An 18,327-nucleotide genomic window follows, 5' to 3' on the forward strand; every position below is an offset into this window, starting at 1 on the left:
CTTTGGGGACGTCCTTTCCCTTCCTGGGGCCTCAGTTTCTCCTCTAGTCTGATGGGGCAGGGGCTTGAAGAGTCTGTCCTGCTCTGATATTCAGCACCTCTGCACTTCTCTGCTTGGGCTGGAGGTAGATCAAGCCCCCATCCCCCACCACACCCCACCACACCTTCCCCTGAACCACCTGCCCTTCCTACACACACACACACACACACACACACACACAGAGAGAGAGAGAGAGAGAGAGAGAGAACTAAAGATAAGGACCAGAAGAAGGGGCCGAGGTTCTACTGAAAGCCCCTGGCCAGTTTCCAAACTGGCTGGTCTCTGTAAGACAGGTTGAGAGGCGCCTGGAGGGAGAGGTACAGGAAGCACAGGCTTTGGAGCCAGATCCCATCCCGCCTGGGCCCTGTGTCCCTGGGACTGGGGGAGGCAGGGATCCCTGCCTGGGGGAGCTCGAAGGGGCCTGGGGCCTGCACTTCCTGGGCCTCATGCAGATGTGTCCCCACACTAGGAAGCGCAGGTCTCCAGCCTTCTCAGGAAGCTCCTGGCCCCAGAGGCTGTGTGTTGGCTCATCTCGCATCTCCTGAGTCAAAGCAGAACGATAGATTTAGGAACTCGGGGTGGAGCAAGATGAAGCCTGTTACCAGCCCATGTCCCAGACAACAGGGTCCTGCCCTCCCTCTGTGGGCCCCCACTGCCAGGTGGAGGGTGGGATTCTGGTCTGTGAGGCCCATGCCAGGCTGAGGTTGGCTTCCAGGCTAACACTCCTGCCTCTAGGAGGAGCAGTCCCAGGTTCTGCGAGGGCAGGGGCTGTGTTCAGTCAGTGTGGAGACCACCTTCAGCCTGAGACCCAGCCTCTGAGCCATTCCAGGCTTCAGTTCCAAACCCACCAGGGGGTGGGGGCAGGAAGCAAGGCTGACCCTCTGCTTCCTGGCCCGCCCAGTACACACTTTTCCTGAGGCCTACTGGTCTTCACGGACTCCTCACAAACTCCTCATCAAGGTCCCCCTGGGTACCGAGGGGACAGGGCTCCACCTTTTATCCCCTGGGGAAGGGGCCAGAGTCAATAACAACGCTGCTTTCAGGAAGGGCATTGGCCACTTTGGACTTTATTAGTAACAGTAATGTCCCCTGACATCCACACAAGCTTGCAGCTTCTCCATGGCCAGTTCTTCCCCCAACCTCACAATGGCCCCCGTGATGCAGGCAGATAGGCGAGTGGGGGTCTCCCTTCCTCATCCACAGACCACTGAGGCCCAGAGAGGGCCTTGCCTGAGGTCACCTAGGGAGTGGCTTGCTGGAGCCCTGGGTCTAACAGCGACTTCAGCCACCTGCACAAGGCTCTCTCCCTCCGCAGCTGGACCTGTATGCAGGGGCTCTGTTTGTGCACATCTGCCTGGGCTGGAACTTCTACCTCTCCACCATTCTCACGCTCGGCATCACGGCCCTGTACACCATCGCAGGTATGGCACCCACAGCAGGGAGATCCACCCAGGGGACGTGTAAAGGGGGCAGAAGGCCACCTCTCCCTACAGGCCCGAGGGAGCAGCCCAGGAAGTGGCCCCAGCAGGAGCCCCAGAAGTTCCTCCCTGTGTCCTTCCTCCCTGGGGCCAGTGCCCCCTCCAGCAACCTTGCTTCCACTGGCAGGGGGCCTGGCCGCTGTAATCTACACGGATGCCCTGCAGACGCTCATCATGGTGGTGGGGGCTGTCATCCTGACAATCAAAGGTGAGGACAAGGTCTGTGGCCATGGTGGGGCTATCCCCACAGCAAGCCCTGTGGAGTCTGGCACTGCCAGGCACTCTGCAGGATTCATGCTGTTGGGGCTCTGGGTAGCATCGCTGGGGGTGGGTGGGTTCAGGAGGTTGAGCCACTAGGCAGTCAGCCCCACTGCTGGCCCCTCAGTGACTGCCCTGGTTGGTAGAGGCTGCCCACCCTACTGCCCCGCTGTTACCAGCTCTGGCCCTGGCAAGGAGCTGACTCAGGAACTCAGGACCAGCCACACCCACACTGGCTCAGCGCTTGATGGTGAGGTGGGGCTGTAGGCGGGTGTGAAGGCACACAACCAGGAGACCACAAAACTGCCTGGGCGGCTCCTCCAATGGTTTAAAAGCATGTACAAAATCCCAAGAGGTGATGCTACCTCCTGCAGGACAAAGGCCAAGGAGGAAAGAAGAGAGCTTGGAGAGATTGGCGATACTAGTCTGGAACAGATAGGAAGCTCACAAGGCTGCCGGGAGAGAGGCAGAGCTCACTGTCCCTGGAAGGATGTAAGCAGAGCCAGGAGGATCCCGCAGAGAGTGAACAAATGTCTGAAGACTCTTCCAGACTCAGACACTGGGACCCTGTGGTTGAGCAGTTTCTAACCCTTGAATGGCACTTGTTCATTTGCTCTGAGCCTCACACAAACCCTTGGTCTGAATACAGAGCCTGGCCTGAGCTCCATGGAAACGGTGATGCTGAGGGACCAGCATCCAGGCAGCAGGCTGCCTCTTCCATGTCCCACTTGGAAAAGGCTATGGAGTGGGGCCTGGGGTGGAAACTAGTTTCCTACATCCAGGCTTCTCCCTCTCAGACCAGGGGCTCTGGTGTCCCTAGGACCCACCTCATGAGAGGGATCCCAGCAGCCAGGCCCAGTCTGGAAGGGAGGGGAGTGACAGACACAGACGGGCCAGGGCTTGGCCATGCCAGGCCCTGACCCCGAGGTAGACAGGAACAGTGAGGTGTTCTGGACTGGAGAGGAAAAAGCCCCGGCTCGAGCCCACCAGATGGGCTGTGTGGTCTTGATGGAGGCCCCATCCCTCTCTGGACCTCTGTCTCCCTCTTCTCTGTGCCTCAGGGGGTTGGGGCCACGTCACCACCAGCCACTCTCAGCTCTGCTAAAATCACACCCTTCAGGTGATCAGGATGAACACTTTAGAAGCGTCAGGAAGGTCCTCAAATGTCAAGAAGAATTACCGTTGCTTCCTTGAATCGACAATCGGAAACCTGGCTGAGAACCTCTTGCCCAAGACTGACGGGTGCCCAGAGGCCGACAGTGACTCCTGCCGGGCCAGCAGGACACCGGGATGCCCATGTGCAAAATGCTCACTTAATAGTATTATTTTAAATACAAATAAAATAGTCATTCAAATATACCTTTAAAAAAAAAAAAATCCCTCTACCCTCACACCTTTCCAAACACCGGGAAAGATGAGGTGGAAAAAAACTCTAGTTTGCATCAGGAAGTTTCCTGTGAGATGAAGGCAAGGGGGAGCCCGGGGAGTTAGGGCCCCCCAACCACCAAGTTGTCCCTGTCCCACCCTGACCCCTCCAGCTTTTGACCAGATCGGCGGTTACGGGCAGCTGGAGGCAGCCTATGCCCGGGCCATTCCCTCCAGGACCATTGCCAACACCACCTGCCACCTGCCGCGTGCAGACGCCATGCACATGTTTCGAGACCCCCACACAGGGGACCTGCCGTGGACCGGGATGACCTTTGGCCTGACCATCATGGCCACCTGGTACTGGTGCACCGACCAGGTGAGTGCCAACATCTCCCGCCCATCCCACCTGCCTGCCATCCCAGCGGGCTCTGGTAGGTCCGGGTGGCCTGTCTCTGCCCTCCGATTCATGAGTCTGGGCTGAGGCCTCAGAAGGTGTGGCTCCAGGCTGGGACAGGCTGCTAGGGGTCTTTGCGGTCCCGGGGGGCTTGAGCCCTCTGTTTAGAATCAGATGAGGCCCACTGGCTACCACCCGTCCTGGCCTTTAGGTGCTTCGACTGAGACAGTTTGGAGTATGGGATTCCGAAGGGACTCGAATGCTCCTCAGTGGCCTTGCCATCGGCCAAGGGGCGGGCATTTCGGGCTAGTCTTGCGCTGCCAGGATCCGGCAGCAGGCGGGGTACCTGGCCTCCCTTGGCCTGCCAGTGGTGGGGGCCGGCCACGGCTGAGCCCGCGTTTCTGGTAGAGCTCTGGATGCCTTCAACAGCAGCGCGGTACCTAGGGGGTCCTGGGAAGCCGTCTTTATCCCTAGTCCCTGCGGCAGGGGCCCTGTGATGATGAAACTGCTGCGCCTGGAAGAGAGAGAGCAGAGAGTGAGGCTGAGCGAGAAGGGCCAACCCCGCCCCAGCACAGGACCCTGCTCAGGCACACAGGAGCCAGCAGACCCGGGTTTGCCTCCTGGCTCTGCCATTCACCAGGTAGTGGGCCTAGGCCAGTTGGTTTAATCACTCGATGCCTCAGTTTCCCTGTCTGTAATATGGGAATAATCCTGCCCTTTGTGGGTGTAGCAAGGCAGCTTCCTCCCAGCTCACCCCCACCAGCCTCCTCTATTTCGACACAAGCCTGGACGTGGTTGGAAATGGGCTGAATGGGGTTGTCGAAAGCAATGCAGGAGTTTCTGTTGAGAGCAGGGGGTGACTCTGGCCCTGCCCCCAAGACCCTGTCACCAGCCCTCCAGGTGACCTCAGATGAACTGCTTCCCGTCTCTGGGCAGAAGCAGATGGTGCCCTTGCTTTGCTCGTCCCAAAGGCCATGGGCAGCTCCAGGGAACATGTGCGTGGGAAAAGGTCTGGGAAGCAGTGGGCACAGGCCCCACAACTGTCCATGCCTCTGGACCCAGCCCCAGGGGTCCACCATAGGACAAGGCAGCCAAAGCCAGCCTCTGTGGAATGAACGATGACAGCGCTCACACAAGCGTTTCCCATGGGGCCTCCCCTGGGAGTAGGCCTGGCCAGCTCCATTCATAGGACAGAGCACTGAGGCCAAAGACAGAGACGAATCTGAACTCAAGAGTGGAGTGACTTTTCCGTGGTTCCCAACTCTGCTCCTCCTCTCCCAAGCAGCACGGGCTCCATCAGAATCTGCCCAGAGACCCTCCCTGGGTTCCAACAGTAAGAACGGACCCCAGCTGGGAGCTATCAGAAGCTCTGGAAGGCTGGGCCTCACTTTCCCCATCTGTAACACGTGGTCCTCAAGCAGGGCCCCTTGTACTCTGGCATGCTGTGCTCACAAGCTGCTCACATCCTCCATGCCTCATGGGAGGGCTCTCCAGGGAACACGTGGGCTTACAGCACGCATCTGCCCAGTTCTCCTGGGAGGGCTGAGGGCCAGCCCCAGTGGGCCAGGGGCTGGTGAAAGGTTGGCCGTGGAGGGCACAGTAGACATGTGGTACCCTGCCAGGCTGAGCCCCTTTACAATTGCCACATCCCACCTCCTCCCAACACAGCATGGGCCTGGCATGGCACGGGCGTCTCTGGGTGGAATGTCAGTCAGGAGATTTTCCCATCAAAGCCAAACAAATCTGCTTGGCCTTGGGGTCAGGGTTGGGCGGGCCCCACTGCACAGATAAGGAGCCCGAGGCCCAGAGAGGATCACATAGGGAGGTGGAGGAGGGACACTGCTGACCCCAGGTGGTTCAGGGCACCAACCAGCATCGGGCTGTAGCCTGGCCTCTGCCCTACCTCCCTATCCTCCTCCCCTCGGGCTGGGTCTGCCTGCTGGATGCCGGGCCTCGGTCCAGAAGCCCAGGCACTAGTACTGCTTGAGGTTCCTGGTCTCTGCGTGGCTCTCACTGACACTGGGGACTTTTAGGGGCACCTAGGGGTCTGACTCCACTTTGCTGTGGGGCCAGGGTAGCCCTCGAAGACACCCACGGTCTAGTCAGAAGGGAGGCAGCAGTTCTGTGTGCCGAGACCATAGGGGCGTTTTGTTTTTTTTTTGGTTTTTTTTGAGATGGAGTCTTGCTCTGTTGCCCAGGCTGGAATACAGTGGTGCCATCTCGGCTCACTGCAACCTCCACCTCCTGGGTTCAAGCAGTTCTCCTGCCTCAGCCTCCCGAGTAGCTGGGATTACAGGCACGCACCACCATGCCCAGCTAATTTTTGTATTTTTAATAGAGTCGGGGTTTCACCATGTTGGCAAGGCTGGTCTCGATCTCCTGACCTCGTGATTCACCCGCCTCCAAAATGCTGGTATTACAGGCATGAGCCACTGCGCCCGTCCAATTTTTGTATTTTTATAGAAACGGGGTTTCACCATGTTGGCCAGGCTGGTCTTGAACTCCTGACCTCAAGTAATCCACCCACCTTGGCCTCCCAAAGTGCTGGGATACAGGCGTGAGCCGTTCACTATCTTCTGGCTTATCCATGACAAATGGGTGGCATTTTTCTAACCAGAAACAAATCCAGTAACAAAGAGGCAGAGGGTCCAGTGGACAGAGCCCTGGTCTGGGCTCCCATCTGGGCTCTGCCCCTGCCCCTCCCTGGGCCTTGGTGTCCCTGTCTGTGAAACAGGGTGGTGCACAGACCAGAAGGCCTCCCAGGGTCCTGCCAGCTCTGTCACCTGCTGATGCTGCAGCTCCAGGCTGGGTGCCCTCCCTTAGTCAGCAGCAGCCGCCTCAGTCATAACAGCAGCCACAGCTTTCGTGGGCAGCGTGCTGACTCCAATGGCCACACCCCAAAACTTACTCACTGAGAAAGGGAACTCATATTCACCGGAGGCCCTTGAGGAGCCAGGGACAGGCTTGGCCGGCTACACTAGCAGCCTCACTTAAGTCGTTGCAACAACTCTCCTCATTTTGCAGACGAGGAGTCCAAGGTGAAATGGCCACTCAGGGAGTGAGAGCTTCCTCAGGGAAGAGGGTCTGGCTGGGACTGGACACGAGTGCTGGGAGGTGGGGGTGAGCAGTGGCCTGCTGACATCTGAGTGAGGGGGCCAGCCTTGCTATCTGACAGTCAGGGGTGGGGAAAGCCCCTGCCCTATTCACGGGGACTGGCAGGCCTCACAGCTCATGGAAATTCTGAGCCTCAGCTTCTCCACCTGGGGTGACAGCACCTATCCCAGGGCCAGCTGCCATAAGCACAGATGGAAATATAGAGGCAAATATCTCATCAATGGCAGAATGACATGCAGGGTCTTAGGGAAATGCTTCTCTCCCAAGCACCTAGACAGAACCACCATCTAACTCTCTCATTGTCCAGATGGGACAGCTGAGGCCCAATCTGAGGCAAGGACTTCTCCCAAGTCACAGAAAGCTGGCAGAGAAGCAGGAAGGACAGCAGCTTGCCCTGCATGCGGAGGCTGCAGCCCACAGACACTCCTAGCCTCTGTAATTAATGTTTCCGTGACATCCACAGCTTAGGGGTAAATGCTGGGAGCTATCCGTTAAACTAGCAAGCTTGGAAAGTAAGTTAAAATCACGGAGGCTTCCTGCTGCTAAGTTGCAGGTGGTGACTTAAACTGTGGAACTGCAAAGGAAAAATACTTACGTTTCAGAGTCATAGGTCGTACAGCTTTGTGAACATGCTAAAAACCATGGGAGTGTACACTGTGACTGGGTGAATTACACGGTCTGTGAATATCTCAATAAAGCTGTTTAAAAAGTAACTCTTTTGAAATAGAATCATAATATCAGTGCTGGGAGGGATCTCAGACATTATGGGTCCACATTACTGCTCCCTCCTCCCATTCTGCAAATCTGGAAAGGCCTGGTTAGGATTTGCTGAAGGCGCCCAGAAGGGCCGATGCCCTCAGGTAGCTTCTAGCCTCCCTCTGCTACTGAACTGCAAGCTTTCCAAACCCCAGGTCTTAAAGCGCCTGAACTCTGCCAGCCATGCAAACACAGTTGGCGCCAATGTCTGCTCCTGGCACCATGAATGTACCAGCTGCTGTCATGAGGGTCCAGGAGATGAGGGTAGGGGTGGTGTCCCCATACCACCCCACCCAGGGTCTCCTCCAGCCCTGACAATTGCCAGGGGTGGTGGGCTGGGCAGGATCCACACCTCCCCTATTGGCAGGTCAGGGGACTGAGTCCCTGGGAATGAGTGTACCTCGGCTCTCGCTGCTTGGCCTGCTGAAGTGAGCTCTCCTGGTTGGTTGCTGACAGTATTGGGGCTTTGAGTGTGGCTGTTTTGGGCGGGTCGGGGGCTAATGGGACATCATCGTGCCTCATGCCTACTCCCTGAGGCCCGCCAAGGACCAATCCCGACACACGCGTCCCTCAGGCTTGGACTCACTCCGTCTCGCGCTCCACCCCCAGGTCATCGTGCAGCGGTCACTGTCAGCCCGGGACCTGAACCATGCCAAGGCGGGCTCCATCCTGGCCAGCTACCTCAAGATGCTCCCCATGGGCCTGATCATCATGCCGGGCATGATTAGCCGTGCACTGTTCCCAGGTAGGGCGGGCTCCGGGCACTGAGCCCAGGCTGCAGGGCACCCAGGGTTCTGGGACCTTGTTCTGCAAAGGTCACCAGGAGGAGAGGCAAAGGATAGATGTGAACTGTTCCCCAACCTGAGGAGTGGGGAAGAGTGGTCCTCAGGGCCACAACCAAAGGGATGAACATGATGTGGCTTGGTACAAGGTCTGGACAGGTATCACTTACTGCTGCGTGACCTCAAGGCTGTAAATGAATGTCCCTGTGCCCCGCCGTTTCCTCATCTGCAAACTAGGGACTGTGTCACCCACCTGGAAGGTGCCATCAAGATCCTCTAACTACAGGCATTGGAGACCTATGGGTGGGGAAACGTGCATTTCCTTAGGTTGCCTTTTCAGGACTCTGGGACCAAGAGTCTCCAGCATTAACGATGGCCTTCCATACGGCCCTGGATGGTTCCCACCCCTGCCTATTCATCAGTTTCCCCATCTGTAAGAAGGGAATTGAAGTCATCAGAGTCAGGCACACGGTAGCCCAGAAGACAGCAGCTCGGGCTCTTGGGTGGCTAGCAGGGAGGGACTCATGACACCTGGTGTGCAGGGACCCTGACTCACCCGTGCCTCCTTATCTGGGGAGCGCTGGGCCTGCATCCTCCTCGACACATCTGCTTCTTCTCGCCCCCGACTCTGGGTCCACGGGGAGCCACCCTGGGGTCCAGCAAAGGTCCCTCGGGTTATATGGGGGGCACTCAGCTGCCGGCGCGGTGGTGGGGTTGGCCCATTGGCCACTTGCTCTGAGTGGCGCCTCCGGAGAGGGACTGAGTGCTCTCTCACCTCATAGTACTCCTCTGACACAGAGGAGGCCACTGAGGGCCGTCGGGGGCCAGGCCCACGGCCGGAGCTGCCTGAGTGGCTGTCCTGGTCACTGAGGGTTATGTAGTCGTCATCATCTTCTTCTTCCGCCCCATCCAGCCCATTGGGGAGCCCCACCCCGAGTCTGTCGGAGTCATCCTGGGTCACAGATAGCTGCCCCTGGAGTGGGGCATGTCCTGGGCCTGCCACCCTGGGTAGCCTATGGTCTGTCCCATTCTGGGGAGCCTCCTCTTTGGGGAGCTCCAGGGCCCAGCCAGTACCACTGCTGTCCTGGGCTAGTACATCTGCCACAAGGACTGTCCGGGGCTTGGGCACAGGGGGCAGTGGCTCAGGGTCCCCCTGGGGGAGGCCATTCTCAGCTGGGACACCATCCTGAGGGGCACTGGGCTCTGGGGGAGGGCAAGGTTCTGGACGGGGCCTGCTGTCCTGGCTCTGCTTCCACAGCTGGTGCTGGGCGCTGGCCTGGGAGGTGTCACGGATCTTGATGCGGTTCATCTGGCTAGGCTGGGGGTTCCAGATGTTGGGGTCGATGATATTGATATAGCCCAGGATGTCGCTGCCAGGCTCCGGGTCTGGCTCCACCCACGTGGGCAGGTACTCAAACATGTTGGCCCTCTCCAGGTGGAGCAGTCCTGGGTGGATGGGTGGCAGCAGCTCGGGGATGTCCCCTGGATGCTCGGCCAGCGCTGGGCCCTTCAGCCCCAGGGGCTTCTTGGCCTCCTGATTCTCAGAGGAGATCTTGGCAATCTCATCAACGCTCTTGGCCTTAACCAGTGCGTACTTGGGGTTGACGAGCTTCTTGGCCACAGAGCCCGCGGGCACCAGGGGGACCACAGAGGGCAGCACGATAGGCTCTGGCTCCGGCTCCTTCTCCATAGGGATGCCCTTGAGGCTCACGCTGTGTGACATGAGGTACAGCTCCTGGAACTGCCGGTCAAACATCTCCACCACCTGGCCAGACAGCACGGAGATCACATTTCGGTCCGTCCGCGCGGCCGACCACGTGAAGCTGCAACAGAGGGAGGGGGCGCTGGTCAGGCACACGACCCTGCTTCCCCCAGCAGCCCCTCTGCACCCGCAGCTGCTGAGCCTCAGACTGTGGCCACAGGGCCCTGGGATCGAGAAGTGAATGGGGGCAGAGAGCAGGTGCATGCTGTGGGGTCAGACTGAGTCTGGGATGTCAAGCAAGTTGGTGCCACCAAGCCTGTTCCCACCTCTACAAATGGCACGGCACTGTGCTCCTCTCAGGCTGGTACAGGATTCACTAAGCAGCTCAGGAAGGCCCTGGACGGTGCCACACATGGTGGCCACTGCTGCCATGTGTCTATGCTGCCACCAACCCCCATGTAACCATGGGCAGTGCCCACCCCATGCCGCATGTGGTGGTGCCCACACAGCTGGTCCCACCCCTGAGGACAGCTCTTAGAGTGACCCCTATACGCTGCGGAGGCACATCCTAGGCACACCCCACCTCCAGGCCGGTGACGTCTCCAAGCTGGAACAACAGTGTCCTCAGAAAAAGCCCTTCTCTGCCTGACTCCAGAGACAGACAGGCAGGTATGCTCCAGCCCTGCGCACACCTCAGCAGCCTTGGGATCAATGAACTGGAATAACCAGGATGTCGTAAGTTAGCATTAAGGACAGAAGCCAGTTGGGAACCAGAGGTACCTCTCCCACAAGTTCCCTGAAAGCTGGAGAGTCACCTGTAGGAGCCGCACACAGCCCGGTCTCCATCCACAAACATGAACTTCTGGGCCAGGGCACCCTTGAACTTGGTTGCCGACCGCGTGAAGAACTCGGTTCCCCCGCTGCTCCGCACTCTGAGATTCTGTGTTGGGAACCAAGAGACAGAATTACACGACTGCAGCCCTGACCACACAGGGCGAGGGGAGGACAGTAGCTGCCCAGGGCTCAAAGGGGACTTTGGGGTAGTCAGGAGGGGAAGGAAGAGGCTACAAGGCCTGGAGAAAGGAGCTGGTGTGTCTGGGACTGCAGGGCCCGGGGTAAGGAGGGAGTTGCTGAGCCGTGAAGCTGCAGAGGGGGCAGCCACTGGTACAAAGCGGGTGGGATTAGATGGTCTGAGCTTTGGCCCCAAAGGTGTCTGAAGAGCAGCATCAGGCAGGAAAAGGCTTGCACAGCCAGCCAGTTTGGGAAATGCTGCCATGGGTGGTGGATGCTGTGGTGGGGTCCTGAGCGGGAGGGTGATGTGCACATGTTTTGGAAGTGTTTTGTGCATGGCTAGGGGGTGATGCAGCCAGAGGAGGGCAGGAAGGGGGCCTGCCCTTCAGAATCTGGGCCTTACACTCCAATAAGTCTGTGGCCCTCCAGGGTGCGTGGCCCTACCAGGCCGCTCCCCTGTGCTTCTCAACACCCCAGTCTCTGCTGGGCTCTGCTCTGAGGGCAGGACTCACAGCAAACCTTTCTCCTTCCCCATGGCCAGGACACCACCCAGCACCCAGGCCAGGTCCTGTAAATGGTCAGAGATTCAATTAGGTGCCGGCTTACACTGTTTGGCCCAGGAGCAGACCAGGAAGGTCCTCAAGAGACTGTGGCAAAGGGAGATGCGACCCAAGGAGAAGAGGGCTCCTTGGGCATTAGGAGCACAGCGGGTCCCTCAACTGCCTCAGCTCCAAGGCCAGGCTGTCACCAGGCTTTTCCTGGACCCTGGCCACACAAGGGCCCTCTGTCCCAGTGTGGAGTCTCTGGAGCTGCCAAGGGCCTGTGTGTTGCAAGTTCCAGGTGCTGACTTCCCTTTCCCTGGTAGCAGGGCCTGCTGTGAGGGAGGAGCACATGGTAAAGGCTGGTGCTGGCCACGGCAGACCCCAGGAAGGGCAGGGCGAGCCTAGCTGAAACCCAGGTGTCGAGGATGGCCAAGGGCATCCCTGAGTAGAATCTCAGGTGTAAAGGGGATCTGGGGCTCATGTGGCCCATGTCCAGGGCAGTTTGTAAGAAATGCTCCTGGGTGCCCTGAGGGTCTGACTCAGGAGACCTGCGGTCAGGCGGGGAATCTAGTTTTAACACCAACTCCAGGGATTCCTGACTGGTCTGCCTGCATGCCTCCTGTGATGGGAGGCTCACTCACTCCTGAGGAGCTCTGTGCCGGCTGCTGGCTCTCGGCTATGACATGTTCTTAGTCAGACTGAGCTGTGACTTACTGGTCTGTCCCCTCACCCACTCACTGGCCCCAGCTTATTCACCCCACTCATTCACACAGTCATCAGCCCCTGCCGAGGCCCCCAGCTGCAGACAGAGATGCCTGTGATGAGGATCCCCCCGGGAGATGAAGCGGAGGCAGGGGGGTAAACGAAAACGAGCTGAATGCCCAGGATTGCAGAGGAGTAGCCCGAAGGGTGAAGGGCTGGCCGGGAGGCTCCCAGGAAAGGATGACATGGGTCACAGGGGGAGGTGGGGAAGCATTCCAGGGAAGGGACTCAAAGGCCAGGCATGAGAGGCCTTTATACCAGAGCACCTCAGGGGAGGAGGGGTGGGTGACAGAGCCTGCAGAGCGAGCAGGGGCGGTCTCCTGGGAAAAGACCCTGCGCCTTCTTTAGGGCCTGAGCTTGGCCCTGGGGCCAACAGGGAGCCATGGGAGGATTTAGAGCAAAAACGATGGGGTTGGGTGTGCATCTCAGGAGCAGTTCTGGCATCAGGGAGTGGGTGTGTGAAGTGAATGCTATGGGAGAGGAGGGAAGCCTGAGAGAGCAGAGCCGCCCGCCATGCCATCCAGCCTCCTGCCCCGCCAGTCCTTTCCGTGTCCCAGACCCCTGGGGCTGCAGTGGCCCCAGGCCAGCAACCACAGAGGCGGGCAGGTGTGGGCCGTGGGTGAGTCCCTGTCTGATGCCCACCCGTGGGATAAACGATCACCTTGTCATAGGGCCCAGTGTAGAAGGCAGATAAGCTCTGCTCTGGACTGCCCTCGCCGGCCCCCCCACTCCCTGCCCCGCAGGCTGCAGGTCTGCACACAGCCAGCTCAGCAGGAAGCTGGCCACGGCCCAGGACAATTAGCACTCGTGACTTTGTACCCAACACGGAGCACACTCAGGTTGAGAAGTCAGACAAAGATCTGGACAAAGATCCTGGAGGTACAAGGCCTTCCCTGTCACTGAGCCCAACCAAGCCCAGCTCCATCGCCTCCTGCAGGCTCCTGGCCCAGCCACAGGCCCCTCCTTAGCCTGGAAAATTGGCCACCAGCATCAGGACCCCTCTGGACAGTGTCTGTCCCCACCCATTCCAAACCTTGTCCTGATGAGGGCTCGGAGAGTCACCACTTCCATCTCAGAGTGACTCAGCCTCCATGTGGGGCGCAGACCTTGGCTGGGCTGCTGACTCGCTGTGTGACTCGAAGCAAGTCCCGGGCCGTTGCTGGGCCTTAGTCTCCCTTAGCACACAGCAGGGCGGGCCTCCAACTCTTAGGCCCGTTCTACCTGGGGCTCAGCAGCAGAGCCCCCCACCTCCTGCCTCGTGACCTGCTCCCCAGCTTGTGCCTGGAAGGGCCCCACCCCACCGGGCCTGGCCTGGATGAGGTAACGTCTCAAGACTCTGGGCTCACGTGTGCAGAGGTGGAGGATCCCACAAAGCCACATTGTCTCTGAGCTCCTGGGACACCCCCGGCAGAGAACAGCAAATGGGTGGAGGGACGCCGGGGCTGACCCAAGAGGGGTGCCCTGGGCAAGTCTTTGGACCCTCTGGGACCTCAGTTTCCTCATACGTAAGAGAGGACGTCAAGGGCGAGTCAGGGCAGGAGAGGATGGCCGGGCGGTGCTTCATCTGCTCTCAGAGGGTGGCAAGGTGGGGACTCCAGGGCTGGGGCAAACTACAGCACCCTGCCCCCAATCCCCGCAGGCCTCTAGGCCACATGGGCTTGAAGGACACGTGATCCAACTGTACCAAACCCGCTGGTGGGACGTAGAGGGGGCTGAGCCCAGGTGTCCCTGGAGCAGAGTGGGTCTAGGGTCTAGGCATTCCTGAGCTCCAGTTAAACAGGCTCCAGTCCTAGCACCAAATGGACGCCAACCAAGGCCTTTCTTTCCAGGCCTCAGTTTTCTCATCTATAAAAGGGCCTACTCATCCTTGTGCTGCAAGTCTGCTTCGAGGACTGAATAGAGCCACAGTATAGGTGGGGCCCACCCAGGGAAAGTGTCCGGCTCCCAGTGGGTGCCCCAAGAACTGGAAGTGGCACAGTGGGCTGTGGGGGACCAACACAGAGGACCACAAAACATTCAGGAAGGCACGGACTCCCCAGAGAGGCCAAGACTGTCAGCCATACGGGGTGGGTGGTTGGGGGGCTCAGGGAGGGGAAGTGACCTGCCACTGTCTCCGAGTAGCCCTGGGGTGGGCCGGGACTGAGGACAGGGTTTCTTCATCACCCACCTCCTCAGGGCCCTGTCGGCATCTCCTGGCCCAGCAGACGAGTGGGGAGGCCCAGAGATGCATCCTGACCAGGTCTGAGCTGGGAACATTGAGGCCAGGCCAGACCTAGTGTGAGGAATGCAAGGAACAGAGCCCAACATGGCAGCGGGAGCCTGGCTGCCTGAGGTGCTGGCCCCCAGCAGCCTCCCCTCTCCTCTACAGGGCCTGTCTCGATCTCTGTGGAGGGTGGGGAAGGGCGGTCAACACTCACCCTGGCCTTCTCCAGGCTGTTGTGAAGTTGGGGTGGTGGGCCCTTTGTGAACCACATTTGGCCCAAAGTATGTGACGGCATGAAGGGGCAGGGCCAGCCTAGCTCCAAGGCCCTGGTCTGAGGGGCTCCTCTCTCCCCTAGGCCAGGGCTGCTCAGCCTCTGCGCAACTGATACACGTCCCCTTTTGTGTGGGACCTGTCCCCAGCAGTGTAGGATGTTTAACAACATCCTTGGCCACTCAATGCTGGTAGTACCCCTTAGGTGTGACAGTTAAAAATGCCAAATGTCCTTCAGCAGAGTGAATCCCCCCGTTCGAGAACCCCTGCCTTATACCGTGAATCCATCACAGACCCAGGCTCAAGTAGAGACAGCAAGACTCAGGCATCCCCGGGGACGGGGGGAACCTGGGCAGCGTAAAGGCTGCGTCGGGCGTGTCCAGCGTGAGGCCTGAGCGGCAGTGATCCTCACGTCCTCACCGCGTGCCTTCCCATGGCCATCCCAGCTGATGTTTCTTTGTTCATCAGAAATGGGAAACAGGTCTGGCCTGTGCCCAGGGGCTGCTAGTTTTTCCAGTTTGGCTGTACGGGCATCTCATGGCTCTTGTCTGTCCTAAGCTGGGAGCCTCAGGCCCAGCCTGTCTCCTGTTAGCCCGGGAGCATCCCCCTACACCCAGTATCACCCCCAAAAGCAGCCAAGTCATGCGGCCTGGTCCTGTGACCCTAGGGGGTGGCAGTGAAAGGTCTGGTCCTCTTCCCAAGGCCTGCTCCCCATTTGTCATTTGGGGTAATCATTTCCGTACTCCCACCTGGAAGGCCATCAGGGGCCGGCCAGGGCGACTGGCTGAGGTGCTCAGGAATGGCTGGGAGCCCCACACTTGGGGAGACACTGGTGCACGCTGCTCCCGCCTCATCTGGGGACCAGGAGTGGGCTCGGCCCAAGCAATAGCGCAGAGTTTCGAGAGTGTGTTGGTGTGGGCTCTAAGCTCAGGAAGAAGGAGCTGAGTCAGGGTGAACCACGGCCAGACCCTGGCGCAGAGGGAAAGAAAGTCGCTTAGCACTCAGACCAGAGCTGCGTCTCACGGTGGGGCTGTGCCTGTCCCCAGCCAAAAACAGGATGGGAAGGCAGCTCATGACTGAAGGCCCACCACACAAACGGCCTCCTTCACTCTTCACAGCAGCCCCGACAAATACATGACCATATCCCCATTTTGCAGACAAGACAATGGAGGCCTAGAAAGATTCAGTGACTCTGCCCAAGGTTACCATGCAAGTGGCGCAGCTGGGGCTCAGGACTGGCTCCTGCTATCACCCCCAAACTGGCACCTGACACCCCAAGGTCATAAGGATGACCCTACCAGAAAACCTGTACCCTGGGCCCGAAGGAGCTGGGGCAGGTTGGTGCAGAGCTGGGCAGGGGTGGCGGCAGCTGAAGGCAGGCCCAGGGATTATCGGCAACGGCAGTGCTCCTGGGACAGGTCTGGGCCCAGCTAGCCCAAGGCGAGGGAGGTAGGTGGGGAAGGTAGGCCCTCCAACAGGGTGACACTTGGCTGGAGCTGGGCTCTCAGGGCCTCTGGCCACCCGCCCAGGGCTGTGGAAGGGCAAGCTCAGAGGCGAGAATGAGGAAGCCAGGGCACACTTTCCCATGGAGGTGTCTAGCTCCTAGATACGTCACCCTACAGACCCTGCCACCTTCCCTGGGAAAGCGAGACGGCCGAGCAGGGCAGGCTGGGCCAGGGACCTGCAGTGCCAGCTGTCCTCCCTGCCTGGCTGGTCACAGCCAGCGGAAGGGCTGGGGGTGGGACAGGGCAGGCCACGTACCCAAGCCCCTGCCCCAGTCCAGGGCCTGGGGTTTAGAATGTATGGTTCTTGCCAGCAGCTGTATAACTTTCCTCAGCACACAGAGCACTTTGCAACCACCATCTCCTTTCGTTTCACCCTCACACAACCCCGTGAGGTATCACCATGCCCATGGGGCACTCGAGGCCCAAGAGGTAGAACCACACGCCCGGGTCCCACGGCAGGTCAATGGCCAGTGAGCTGTGTGGGCAGCACCAGGGCAGGCTGCGCTGGCAGTTGGCTTTGATTTTATAACGGAAGCCAGTGATTACTTCCCCTGCCCATAGTGGGACGGCCATTCCTAGATTTATTGATAGTTGAGCAGTTGGTGTGAATGACTAGGGTGGGAGTCCTAGAAGACTGGTTGAGCCAATAAAAAGGATAAGAGAAATTAATATGAGGGATCAAGTTCATCCTTTGATGCTCTGCATTACTATTTGTAGTTATTGTTTATTATTTGCTGCTTGAGTACCAGGGATCTGCATCCTCCTTATCAGAACTGATCTCTCACTACTGGCTTTTAGGCGCCACCCCTAAATTGTTGGGAATGGCTTTGGGCAAGGCATGGCCTCCCTCGGACCTCAGTTTCCCCATCTGTGTTGTGGGAGCCTCATCTGAATGACCTCAAGGCCCCTTCAGTCCCAGGCACTCCAGGCCCCCCACCTGCCCCATTGCCTCCGACTTCCTGGAAACTCAGAATTCTGCAGGCAGAGGAGCAGCCAGGGCTTCTCTGCTGAGAAGGGGCCTGGGGGCACTGGGTAGAAGGCGAGGTCTCTGGAGCAGCTGGTCCCAGGTTAGGGTCCCTGCTCCAAGCAGATAGGCTTGTTCCCTGCCTGCGTCTGCACACTGGGGGAAGAGCAAAGCACTCGCTGGGCCTGGGGCAGGGGCACGGTGCTGGTGGGGCCCCACTGGGGTCTCTTCCTGGGCATCGGGCAGGGCCAGGCTTTCTGCAGTCAGGTTTCCAAAGTGGCCTTTCCACACTGTGGCTCTCTCGGGCGTGAGCTGTCTGCCACTGGAATCGATTCCCTGCGCTAATTACGCGGCAGGGAATGAGGTGGGCGTGGGGCTTGGGGCCAACCCACCAAGGAGACCACATTAAAAATGTCCCAAGAGCTAGAGACTCACCACGGAGTGCTCACAACCACTTGAAAGGACTCAGCCGGAGGCGTTGGGGTTGGAGGGAGGGGGGTGGGCGCGCTTGACAAATGCTGACAAATTATAGTCGTGGAGCCCGGCCCCTTGTTAACCAGACTGGTGGTGCCCCTTCTCCTAGGACCACAAGCCTGAAACCTGCAGAATTCTGACCTGTCAGATGCTGGTGCTGAGCCCAAGGGTCTGGTGCTGGCCCCTACCTCACTATCTTTAACTTACTAGCAGTGACACGGGGTATGTGGCTCTATTCCCTCATCTGCAAAATGGGAACAACTCCCTATCCCACTAGGATGTTGTGAGGATTAAATTAACCAATGCAAAGTGCCTGTGACAGGGCCTGGCGCACTATCAATGCAAAAGAAGTATCCACCGTCATCACGCACGCTGATCTGCTCTCAGGGAAGCGCTCTGCACACAGCAGGTGCCAAGCGATGGCTGGCAGAAGGAGCGCTCCAGACACCAAACGCCAGGGTGTCTGGGCAGAAGAGCGTTGGACCAATAAGATCCTGTAGCCCAGAGAAGGGAGGTGACATGCCCAAGGACACACAGCAAAGCAGTGCTGAGAACCACAGCCCACCCTGACCCCATCGGCAGCCTTCTCTGATACACTTCTGTTCCGTGGTTTCCCCCACCCCAAAGGTTCTTTCTCCTCTGCTCTTGTGCCTCAAATTCACTTCAACTGTGCGGCCATCGCGGAAGCTTTCCCTGACTTCAGCC

The 18,327-nt window shown here is 58.8% G+C and overlaps 2 protein-coding genes across 5 annotated transcripts in view; one reads left to right on the forward strand and one right to left on the reverse strand.

Annotated features, from left to right (window-relative positions):
- SLC5A10 (solute carrier family 5 (sodium/sugar cotransporter), member 10) overlaps positions 1–18,327 on the forward strand; it is a 68,665-nt gene that overhangs the window by 16,493 nt on the left and 33,845 nt on the right. For 3 of the 4 annotated variants that reach the window (XM_011955007.1, XM_011955008.1, XM_011955010.1), the window contains exons 6-9: positions 1,355–1,460; positions 1,645–1,725; positions 3,314–3,519; positions 8,017–8,152. In XM_011955007.1, coding sequence (XP_011810397.1) covers positions 1,355–1,460; positions 1,645–1,725; positions 3,314–3,519; positions 8,017–8,152 — 529 coding nt within the window. The remainder of the gene's footprint in view (positions 1–1,354; positions 1,461–1,644; positions 1,726–3,313; positions 3,520–8,016; positions 8,153–18,327) is intronic. The other variant, XM_011955009.1, reaches the window with a different exon arrangement.
- Positions 1,082–18,327, reverse strand: part of FAM83G (family with sequence similarity 83, member G) — a 34,972-nt gene continuing 17,726 nt past the window's right edge. Inside the window, exons 4-6 of the mRNA XM_011955006.1 lie at positions 10,707–10,831; positions 8,746–10,012; positions 1,082–4,051 (exon numbers count right to left, since the gene is read on the reverse strand). Of these exons, the coding sequence (XP_011810396.1) occupies positions 3,662–4,051; positions 8,746–10,012; positions 10,707–10,831 (1,782 nt within the window). The 3' untranslated portion in view covers positions 1,082–3,661. The remainder of the gene's footprint in view (positions 4,052–8,745; positions 10,013–10,706; positions 10,832–18,327) is intronic.

This window comes from Colobus angolensis, unplaced genomic scaffold (assembly GCF_000951035.1).
Source record: "Colobus angolensis palliatus isolate OR3802 unplaced genomic scaffold, Cang.pa_1.0 Scaffold392, whole genome shotgun sequence".
NCBI lineage: Eukaryota > Metazoa > Chordata > Mammalia > Primates > Cercopithecidae > Colobus > Colobus angolensis.